At 41.5% G+C, this 12,046-nt stretch overlaps 1 protein-coding gene across 1 annotated transcript in view; it reads right to left on the bottom strand.

Annotated features, from left to right (window-relative positions):
• Positions 1–12,046, bottom strand: part of FBXL17 (F-box and leucine rich repeat protein 17) — a 504,895-nt gene that overhangs the window by 487,385 nt on the left and 5,464 nt on the right. Inside the window, exon 2 of the mRNA XM_040239500.1 lies at positions 11,812–12,002. Within this exon, the coding sequence (XP_040095434.1) occupies positions 11,812–12,002 (191 nt within the window). The remainder of the gene's footprint in view (positions 1–11,811; positions 12,003–12,046) is intronic.

The raw sequence follows: 12,046 nt of genomic DNA, 5'->3' as shown, positions 1-12,046 counted from the left end.
TATGGATGTCAGAGTTGGACTGTAAAGAAGGCTGAGCGCCGAAGAATTGATGCTTTTGAACTGTGGTGTTGGAGAAGACTCTTGAGAGTCCCTTGGACTGCAACGAGATCCTACCAGTCCATTCTGAAGGAGATTAGCCCTGGGATTTCTTTGGAAGGAATGATGCTAAAGCTGAAACTCCAGTACTTTGGCCACCTCATGTGAAGAGCTGAGTCATTGGAAAAGACTCTGATGCTGGGAGGGATTGGGGGCAGGAGAAGGGGACGACCAAGGATGAGATGGCTGGATGGCATCACGGACTTGATGGACGTGAGTCTGAGTGAACTCCGGAAGTTGGTGATAGACAGGGAGGCCTGGCGTGCTGCGATTCATGGAGTTGCAAAGAGTCAGACACGACTGAGCGACTGAACTGAACTGAACGGTTACAATTATCATGATCTTATATAGAAAAATTACACACAAAAAAATTTAGAGCTTAGAAGCAAATATTTGTATACACTATCAATGAACAGGTCAGAAATAAAATAAAGATGGACTTCCCTGGTGGTGCAGTGGATAAGAATCCATCTTCCAATGCAGGAGACATGAGTTTGAAGCCTGATCCAGAAGAATTCCACATACTGAAAAGCTTCTAAGCCCATGCGCCACAGCTACTCAACACTCAATCTAGAGCCTGTGCTCTGCAAGAGAAGCCCCACTCACTGCAACTAGAGACAGCCTACACAACCACAAATAAATACATACAACTGTGAGAAAGGAAAGCACTTCTAGCATCAGAAAATGCTTTTTTACAGTTTCCATGTCTTTATATTGAAACTTTCCATTCTTTGGGTCAATGTTATATTCTCTTATAATCTGAATAATGTCTCCTTCCAGTCTTTAACGTGTTTACTAGAGTTTGAAGTTTTCACCTCCTAAGTCTAACATCTGTGCTCACTCAATTTCTATTAACCGTTTTGCTTCCTCTCAGTATAGGTCACTTTGTCTCTGTCTCTTTACATGTCTCATAATTTTTCATTCAAAACCAGACATTTTAGGTAACCTACTGTAGCAACTCTGGAATTTGATTTACTTCTCTGAAATCTGTCTCAACTTTAATCTCCCTGGCCTTAAATGGTAGGATCTGAAGTTTGAATGTTTGTTTGCATGTCTCTGCTCAACTTTTAATTCTTATTCATATTTCTTTAGCATAGCTTCCCTGTGTCTAAATTTGGGCAAAAAAAAATGCTCAAATACCTCGAGGCTGCCCTTCAATCTGTGCATGGGTTGGGAAGAGCATATTCAAGGCTTATTCTCAAGGTTGCTTTGGCCCTTGCTTTCTGCTATGTACTCTCAAGTCTCCCCAGGACATGTGCGTAGTTTGAGTAAACCAAGGATATGTGAAGAGCTTATTATCCCTTTATGGGTCTCTCATTTCCAAGATCCGCTGGTTAAATCCCTAGCTGATCCCCACCTCATCTCAACTGGCACCACAATATGAAACTTGAAAATATGTGGGTTTTAACCATTTTCTTCTACAAAGTTCATCACGTTTAGTGGACAGATACAGGTTGTTATTCACTGCCCCTAACTGAGTCGATGATGGTATCACCGACATGATGGACGTGAGTCTGAGTGAACTCCGAGAGTTGGTGATGGACAGGGAGGCCTGGTGTGCTGCGATTCATAGGGTCGCAAAGAGTCAGACATGACTGAGCAACTGAACTGAACTGAGTTACCCTCTTAAGACACCAAAACAGCTGGTTGTTGCTATTCAGCCACTAAGTCGTGTCTGACTCTTTGTGACCCAATGGACTGCATGCAGCACACCAGGCTTCCCTGTCCTTCACTATCTCCTCGGGTTTGCTCTAATTCATGTGTATCGAGTCGGTGATGCCATCCAACCATCTCATCCTCTGTCGTCCCCTTCTCCTCCCGCCTTCAATCTTTCCCAGCATCAGGGTCTTTTCCAATGAGTGGGTTCTTCGCATCAGGTGGCCAAAGTATCGGAGCTGGAGCCTCAGCATCAGTCCCTCCAGTGAATATTCAGGGTTGATTTCCTTTAGGATTGATTGGTTTGATCTATTGCTGTTAGGGGTCTCAATTCAAGAGTGGTATAGACTTCCACTATTCTTACCTGAAGCTCTAGTAGTTTTCCTAAGAATAAATACATATCAATTTGTTGTCTGCCTTTGGTCAATTCCCAAAGCCCTAACAGTGTAGGGCAATTTTGCCCAGTTATTTACATACATATGTATATGGGTACTGATATGTGTGCATATACATATATGACATATGTGTGTGTATATATATATACATATACATATACTATTTGCAGAGAGAATTCACCAAACTTTTTATACAGCCAAAGTTAGAAGTTCCTCTCTGGTAGATTTTTTTATGCCTGTCCTCCACATTTCATAGACAAGAAAATAAAAATTTAGAGAAATAGATCATTTGTTGAAGGTTAAAGAACTACATGATTTTAAAGGGCTAACTTGTCCCTTAGCAAAAGAAGATGTCTGGCATATTCTGGAACCAAGAAACACCTTGTTTAAAATATGTGTGACTTTGGATAGCACCTTCTTTGGACCTTAATTTGTTCTTTTGTAAAAGTAAGATGATTGTCACAACAGATAATTGACTAACTCTAGGTAGATTTTATTCAGGTGAAAGGAAATTCAATGAGTGAGTGAAGGGAAGACAACACCAGTACCAGCAAAGATGGATTAAAAAAAAAGCAAACTCGAAGCTGAAACTCCAGTGCATATCTAACAGGTCTCTGCATGTGGTTTGTTGCAGGCAACCTACAAAGTGGCCCTCAATGACCTCACCTCCTGGTAGTTACACCTGTGTAAGCCTCTCCTCATGAGTATAAGCGGGGTTTATTGACTCACTTTTAATGAAGAGTATGGCAGAAGAGACTGGGTTAAGAAACCTGTGGCTTCTTATTTTGGGTGTTCTTGACTCTGCTGCTGCATGTGATTAGCCATTTGGAGAAGTCTCAAATGGCATGGCAAGGAACTGCAACATCTGTCCAATAGCCAAGCAAGACCTGAGGCCTGCCAACAACCATGCGAGTAAGCCTGGGTGAAAACTCTCACGCCCCAGCCGAGCAGCCCCAGCGACATCTTGATCATAGCTTCATAAGAGACCTTGGATCAGAGGGACCCAGCAAAGCCATGAAAAGATTCCCACAGAAAACATGAAATAATAAATGTCTGTGGTCTTAAACTGCCGAACTTGTTAAACAGGAATAATTAACTAACATATGTTTTAATATACCGGCTTTTCTTAACAGCCATTAAAATGCTATCTCGCCCATACCCTAACTCCTCAGAAAATAACGACTCTGCCCCATGGTGTTTCTCTTAATTCATTTAACAAACATCTGTGTACATGTACCTGGGCTTCTATGGGAGACACTAAGGTATGAGATTTGTTCACTGACCTCAAAATTATATATTCAAAGACATGTCTGAATTATCTTTGGATAAGCTGAGACTGAAGAGAAAGAGCATTTCAAAGGTTGCTTTGAAGAAAAGAACATAAAGGGCTGACCTGGACCAACATTTCTGTTAAATAAGAAAGAGGAAAAAATGACAATGGAAAAACTGAAATGGCACTTGGATCAAGCCAGGAAGTTGCTTACGTTAACACAGTCCTGTTAAGAACAGCTTGAGCATGACAGAAGCCCACACCAAGAAGGTATTCTAGGGCTGCAAAAGATAGAGGCATGGGTCACCTTATATTTGCTGCTCACTGTCCTAATATACAGGGGAAAATGAGTTACTCTTTTAATCCAGGTCATCTAGCCCTGCCTCCTGAAAACCTGTATGCAGATCAAGAAGAGCAGTTAGAGCCGGACATGGGACAACGGACTGGTTCCAAATTGGGAAAGGAGTGAGTCAAGGCTATATATTGTCACGCTGCTTATTTAACTTCTATGCAGAGGACATCATGCCAAATCCGACTGGATGAAGCACAAGCTGGAACCAAGATTGCCGGGAGAAACAACAACCTCAGATATGCAGATGACACCACCCTTATGGCAGAAAGCGAAGAGGAACTAAAGAGCCTCTTGATGAAAGTGAAAGAGGAGAGTGAAAAGGCTGGTTTAAAACTCAACATTCAAAAAATCAAGATCATGGCATCCAGTCCCATGATTTCATGGCAAATAGATGGGGATACAGTGGAAACAGTGAGAGACTTTATTTTGGGGGGTTCCAAAATCACTGCAGATGGTGACTGCAGCCATGAAATTAAAAGATGCTTCTTCCTTGGAAGAAAAGATATGACAAACCTTGACAGCACATTAAAAAGCAGAGACATTACTTTGCCGACAAAAGTCCATCTAGTCAAAGCTATGGTTTTTCCAGTGGTCATGTATGGATGTGAGAGTTGGACTATAAAGAAAGGTGAGCACCAAAGAATTGGTGCTTTTGAACTGCGGTGTTGGAGAAGACTCTTGAGAGTCCCTTGGACTGCAAGGAGATCCAACGAGTCCATCCTAAAGGAGATCAGTCCTGGGTGTTCATTGGAAGGACTGAAGCTGAAGTTCCAGGACTCTGGCCACCTAAGGCGAAGAGCTGACTCATTAGAAAAGACCCTAATGCTGGGAAAGACTGAGGGCCGGAGAAGGGGATGACAGAGGATGAGATGGCTGGATGGCATCACTGACTCGATGGACAGGAGTCTGAGCATGCTCCAGAAGATAGTGGAGGACAGGAAAGCCTGGTGTGCTGCAGTCCATGGGGTCCCAAAGAGTCCGACATGACTGAGTGACTCAACAACAAGCAGCCCTGGAAAACAGAAGAGGAAGCAGAGGGCAAGCGGCTGGCTTTTACAGTATGACTTGGAAGACGGAGACATTGCTTCTGCTCCCACCCTACTGCCTAATATTGAGTCACAGCCACCCCTATCCATGAGAGGCTAAGAAACAGTCTCTGATTAGAGCCCATGTGCCTAGCTAGAACACAGTAGGTTCTGTTACAACAGCAATAGAAAGGGAATGATATCGGGAAACAGCGATGACTTCTAGTCAAGACCCGGGTTGAAAACACGCTAAGTATTCCTAGATCTTTAGGGGTGGATATGGACAATGCAACTAAACTATTAATTCACCAGAAAACGTACAAGTCGTATTACTGATACAATCTGAACTAACCACTACCAGGCCAATACCCAGGTATTGTGAAGCCTTGAAGATTCTACTTTTGACTAAGGCATCACTATAAGCCATCAAAAGATACTTCAGACTAAAGAAACTTCCAGAGAACGTACTGTTGCTTAACATTTGGGCACACATGTCCCACAGACCCTTAAAAATCAACCATGTGACACCGATATTTGGCCACTTCTTTTCTTAATGAAGAGATCTTACCTGCTATCAGACATTACTACAAGATGGAGATAAGGCTTATAAGCAAGCAGGTTACACGCAAGTTATAGAAAGAAAAGAAGTAAATCTGTGTAGCAATTTCATATTGACTATCTCCTCTGTGTCAGTTCAACTTTTCTGGTCTTTTCCATTTGTTTCCTATGAACATCATATATTGCCTCTTTCTTAAATAAGTCTACTTACAACAACTTGCCAAAAGCTTGAAAGAAACATTTACTAACTAGTCTGTTGAATAAAGCACCACTTAGAAAAACAGAGACACAAAATATATTTCTTGTATTTTTCCTTTTTTTTTAACCGGCACTGTGCAGCTTGCAGGGATCTGAGTTCCCCGACCAGGGAGTGAACCCGAGCCCCGGCAGTGAAAGCATGGAGCCCTAACCACTGACCTCCAGGGAATTCCCTTTCTGGTATTTTTCTAACCATACAGCCAAAGGGAAGTCATAGATTCTAAAACTATTTCCTCATCTATAATCAAAATAATTTCTCATAGTTTAACCTTTAAAATTTAAAGCACAGCAAGCCAATAAAACCCCATCTATGACTACACAGAGTGTCAGTCTATAGTCAAGTATTCACAGAAGAATAAGTTTTATTCTAAAGCAAGTCACCAAATTCAATAACACATGACTCCTTTTTAAGTATTAGGGGAGGAGACTCTATGAAACGACGTGCCCTCTGACACATCTCCAGGACTCTCTGAGCACTTCCTTGAGTTCCGGCACAAAACAGTCTAAGCTCATCTTGTGTCTTCCTTGTCCCAACTCTGGAATCAGTCACTTCTCCAAGAACACTGATTCCTTTTTCGCAGAGAATGGTATTTAGAAGCTAAGATACGGACACTAAGCATGCTCACTCTTTTGGGCACTGCTGCTCAGATTCTCTCAGGGCAGAGGAAGGCACTGCATCATGAACGCACACATGAGCCCATCTCCCAACACTGCTTCTAGCTTCTCCCACCACACGGGTGTCCTTACCACACCACCTGGGCTCCAAACTGGCCAAGACTTGGGCAGGATTCGCTATTTCTAATTCAAGTATGGTTGATTCACAATATGTTAGTTTCAGGTGTATAACATAGTGATTCAATATTTTTACAGATTATACTCCATTTGAAGTCATACAAAATAATGGCTCTGTTTCCCTGTGCTGGACACTCTGTGCTTATTGCTTCAAGACTCTTGATAAGCATAAATTAGGATATTTAACCAAAGGAAAATAACTTTTTAAGAAAGTATTATTGTAATAGTAAATGCTTCCATATTTGCCTTCACATATCTTCCCTCACATTCCCTATCATTTATAGAACCTGATATCTTAAGCTGATAAAGAACAGCTCAAGGTTAACTCCCTTGAACAGGTACTCATTACAAGGCACAAAAATTTACAGACTTCCCAAAATGAGAAGAAAACAAGTCTCACCTTTTGGTAGCCTAATTTAATTAAGTTATCCAAGATTTCTAGGCATTCTCCAGCCAAAAGATATCTTGAACCTGACTTCCTAAGGACACTTCATTTCAGCACTGGCTAAGATCATCCCTGGAACTCCAGAGATGTACCTTCTAGAATTTATGTGGTACCGGAACCTTAAGTCAAAGCATTCACAAAAAGCTACACTGACTTAGTTCCTCTTACCCACTACTCATCTTCATTCAAAGCTTTAAAAAGTTGTATTTACTCATTTTCTTTGACTTCCATTTTCATTGCTTTTTTAATATCTGAAAAAAACAGATCAGATACATAAGCTTTCCTCCAAAACACATTTCTCTTGTAAAACTCTTCCTTGATCACTAAAGCAACCTGTTGGTAATAAAGCTATAAAAATACAGATTTAATTAACTACTGACACACCATCAGAGACGCATTCATGGTAAAGTGGTTTTCTAATGGTGGTGATGGATTTTGGATCTCTTACCAGGTTGGCTTGGAAAAGAAATAGTCTGCTGACAGAGACCAAGGTATCTAAATATATAGCACACAAAGCCTCTGAAATTTAAATATAGATTCAAAATACCCAGTTACTCAAATAGCAACTACTTAAAAATGTTCCACTGCTGTCATTTGATAAAATTGTTATAGTGATTCTACTATATAAAAACCTAAACCTAATTGTAATATCAGTAGGCAAGATTGCTTAAAGTTTTAAAGGCAACAGGTACCAAAGACTGAGGCTACTTTATCTGATCTAAAAAAATGCATTACCAGTTCAAGATCAAACGTAATGGTCTTAATTAAGTGTTCAATACCTAAGAAAATGATATCCCCATAGTTGAACTTTGAAGGGCAATTCCCTGCTTCTCAAATTTCTTGTATTTAAAAACAATTCAACCCCAAAGACCCAATTATAAAATTAGCCTCTGACTCATAATGGTTAGAAGTTGACTGGTGTTAAGTTTCCACCTACCCTCCAATTAAGGAATTTCTTTCACAAAATCTCTGAGAAGGTTAATCAAGCCCTTTGACACCGTATGTTGAAAAGACCTCACGACCTGGAAACACTGAGCTGAGTTCTAGCCTAGGGTCTACCATTCACTATCTAAAATGCCCTGGGGTAAGCCATTTCACTTCTCCAGGACTGCTTTTTTTCATGCATAAGGAGTAGGGAGTGATCAAATGACCTCAAAGGTCTCTTCCTGAAGTTACATAATTACAATTCCCAGTGAAGCTCACCATTTCAAGAAAGAATTCATTTTTACGCAGCTCCCAGGAGGAGAAGGGGGAGACAGAGGATGAGATGGTTGGATGGCATCACCGATTCCATGGACATGAGTTTGAGTAAACTCCAGGAGGTGGTGATGGACAGGGAGGCCTGGCGTGCTGCAGTCCATGGGGTCGCAGAGAGCTGGACACAACTGAGCGACTGAACTGAATATCACACTATATTGAAATAAATACAGTATGGCATAATACTATGAGATACTACACAACTAAAAAGAATGAAGGAAACCATATACTAACAACAAAAAAAACTCCAATTCATACAGTTAATGAAAAAAATTGAAGAACATGTACATTTTTATGCCATTTGTGGAAAAGGCTATGAAGTTTTACATAGGGCTTTCTACAATGAAGAAAATATTCTGGATATGCATAGTCCAATACAGTAGCTACCAGCCACACATGACTACTGATCTCTGAAATACAGTTATTGTGACTGAGAAGTTGAATTTTAAATTTTACTTAATTTTAACTACTGTAAATTTAAATAGTAATCAGTTCAGTCAGTTCAGCCGCTCAGTCGTGTCCGACTCTTTGGGACCCCACGGACTGCAGCACGCCAGGCCTCCCTGTCCATCACCAACACCAGGAGTTTACTCAAACCCAATGTCCCTTGAGTCAATGATGCCATCCAACCATCTCATCCTCTGTCATCCCCTTCTCCTCCTGCCTTCAATCTTTCCTAGAATCAGGGTCTTTTCCAATGAGTCAGTTCTTCGCATCAGGTGGCCAAAGTATGGGAGTTTCAGCTTCAGCATCAGTCCTTCCAATAAATATTCAGGACTGATTTCCTTTAGAATGGATGGTTGGATCTCCTTGCTGTCCAAGGGACTCTCATATAAATAGTAATATGTGACTAGAAACTACTGTACCCCACAATACAGGTCTAGAAAAAAAAAAATCTAAGCTGGTAGTGGTAGTTAGTGACCTCTGGAGAGAAAACTAGATGGAGGGTAGCAGTGAACCACGGCAAACTTTTGCTTTCCCTGCATTATGTGAACTTAAAGCAGGTAATACTCACTACTTACATAAAAACAAAACTGAAAAAGACCTACTGATATTGAGTCAAAAATTTGACTGAAGCAGAGTAAAAAGAATTGAGTTTTTTCTCTTTTGCTTTTACCATACCTGGGGAAAAGTGAACAAGTATGGTAGTTCGAGTCAACTCCCCTAAAAACATCTTTAAATCATATCTCATCACATCTTTCTCCCAAACTCTCTCCCCTCCACCTTCCCATTCTCTGTAACTATAGTAACTTCTAGTACAAAGGACTCAGCAGTACAATTTTAGAAGTTATGGCCCATTATCAGGGAAGTTGGGCATACTTTCTAATGGGGGCAATGGATTTCTGCCTCTATAAGCACAACCCTCTGGTACTGTTAAAAAAAAAAAAGTCATAGCTCCCTAAGTCTTCTCCTCTTCAAGCCATAATAGAGCCAGAAACTCTTCACCATCCAAGGCTCTATTGTGGCTCAAAACAACTCAGGATAGAAACACTTCTTAGAGACTTCCATTACTGGCATGGTGTATATTCACTCAGAGTCTCAACCCAGACTTCCTAAAACACCTGGTCATTCACTCCTTCATCAATATCTCCTGAGTGCTGCTAAATGCCAGGCACTGCACTTAGGGGAGGAGACAGAGCAATCAACAATATTTAAGTAGAAAGAGCCTCTGCCCTTCAAAGCTTGATCCCCAAAAGTTAACTGGATTGGTAAACACTAAAAAACTCTAATTTCAATTCATTCTAGACAGTCCAACTCATGCTTATGCTGAATACCACGGGGACCATGAAAACCACACAGGGTAGCTCTATCCATGTTTCTAATACAAGTAATGGAAATCTACATAACATGTGTAAATACTGCAATGCAACAGGGGAAGTCCAATGAATAATAGTAATGGAAATCTACATAACGTGTAAATACTGCAACACAACAGGGGAAGTCCAATAAATAATTTCCCCAAATGTTCCTTAGAACAAGTTTTCGACAGTCCTTAGCAAAAATGTGGAAAAGAACAATGCTGTAAATAAACTTATTGTATTGGAACTGTCTTTATTATGAAATCATGTCCTTCCTCCTTTCTTTTATTTTTGCTTTTGTATTAAAATGTCCTCTACCTCATGAAATAATGATAGTTTAGGTAGAAAGTGGGAGGTACCTGCTTTTTACTTTGTTTTTAAACAGTCTTACCAAATAACAAGACAGCAATCAAACCTCTTTGCCAAATATTTGTTGATATTTCATTTGTCCACGTTGTCCACTAAGTTAAAAGATTCAAGAACATTCCCTCTGCCCTAAAATGCACAGCCTGAACATACAGAGGCAGTAATTACTCCTTCAAAAATACACCACTGAAAGGTAAACAACTTCAGTTCAGTCACTCAGTCACGTCTGACTCTGTGACCCCATGAACCACAGCATGCCAGGCCTCCCTGTCCATCACCAACTCCCTGAGTTTAACCAAACTCAGGTCCATTGAGTCGGTGATGCCATCCAACCATCTCATCCTCTTGGACATGTAGAAAAGTTAAGCTTTCCCAGTTCTTTGCTATATTAGTTACAAAAATATTAATATCACAGTAAAACAAATCCAAACACACAGGATTATAAACATGCAAAAAATCCAAAGTATATTGTTCAGAATAAAAATTATAATTGATGACAGCTACTTCAGTAACAATAAAAGTAGCCAAATTCTTATCTAGGTTTTTCTAGTTAGTCTTAAATATCATCCACAGTGATAAAGGGGGTTTATATTTATTAAGCTCCAGAAAGCTGCAGTGTGGAGGTGAGAGAGGAGAGAAAATGAACGGAAAAGAAACTTTTTAATACTAACTTACTACAAAGTTTCACGTAATTAAGTTTATCACTAGCATTGACAAAACTGCAAATTTTACTTGGTAGCTGAAAGTGGGACAAGGTTTCCACAGTATATCTACCTCTTTCCCACTCACGTATCCCCCCAACAAAACATACACTTGTCCTTACCGTCTGGTAATCTGTCTGCATTACCTAAGATAACACAACATAGCATAAATAAAAGGGTTTTCAGGTCAGACAGGGCTAAACTCCGCAGATCTGTCTGTGTGTGACCTTGGGCAAGTCATTCAACCCCTTGAAGCCCCGCTGGACTGTAAGCTCCATAGGAACACACACCACATCGGCCTGACTTACGACTGTAGGCACTTGCGCTGATACATCGGTTTCTTCTTGTGTAAAGATGTTAACAAGATTTCTTTCACGGCGTCAACTGAAGGATTCGGTGAGATATTATGTATATAAAGCTCTGGCACTGTGCCTGATCATCGTGGTCAAGTGCTCGATAGATAAAAGGTAACTGTTTTTTGACATCAGCTAGCAGTTATCAAATCTGAAACTACTATCTGAACACTTTCCAACACTAATATACAAAAGTCTTTACTCGGTTAAGTGCAAAACGCTCAAGGGATTAAAAAAAAAAATTTATTTTATTTTATTTTATTTTTTTTTCACAGAAAACCTACAGTTTCTACAACAGTGGGCTTGGGACTCTCCTAGGTGAACCGGGATTACGAGCAGCAGACCCAAGCGATTAAAAGGACCTTCAGCGGACTCCAAGCCCCTGCACTTGAAACAACCGGGTGTCAGGGAGTACCCCCCCCGCGGGGCGTGCAGCAGAGAGGACCCCCGAGCGGGCCCGGCGGGGGGCGGGGGGCACGCAGACCCACCTTAAGCAGGATGGAGGGCGGCAGCTGGTTGATGTCCGGGGCGTCGGGGGGCGGCTCCCTGTGGCAGTCGCACGGCGGATCGGGGCCCTCCGGACAGTCGGCGTCGCCGCACTCGTGCTGCGGCTGCCGGGCGACCGAGGGGGCGGCGCCCCCCGCTCGGACCGCGTCCCCGCCGGCCTCCGCGGGGGCCCCTCCGGGGGCGGAGGGGGAGCGCGGGGCGCGGAGCGGCGGCGGG

The sequence above is a fragment of the Oryx dammah genome, unplaced genomic scaffold (genome assembly GCF_014754425.2).
Source record: "Oryx dammah isolate SB20612 unplaced genomic scaffold, SCBI_Odam_1.1 HiC_scaffold_5, whole genome shotgun sequence".
Classification (NCBI taxonomy): Eukaryota; Metazoa; Chordata; class Mammalia; order Artiodactyla; family Bovidae; genus Oryx; species Oryx dammah.
The sequence above is the reverse complement of the archived record's forward strand: the minus strand, read 5'-3'. Positions and strand labels throughout refer to the sequence as shown.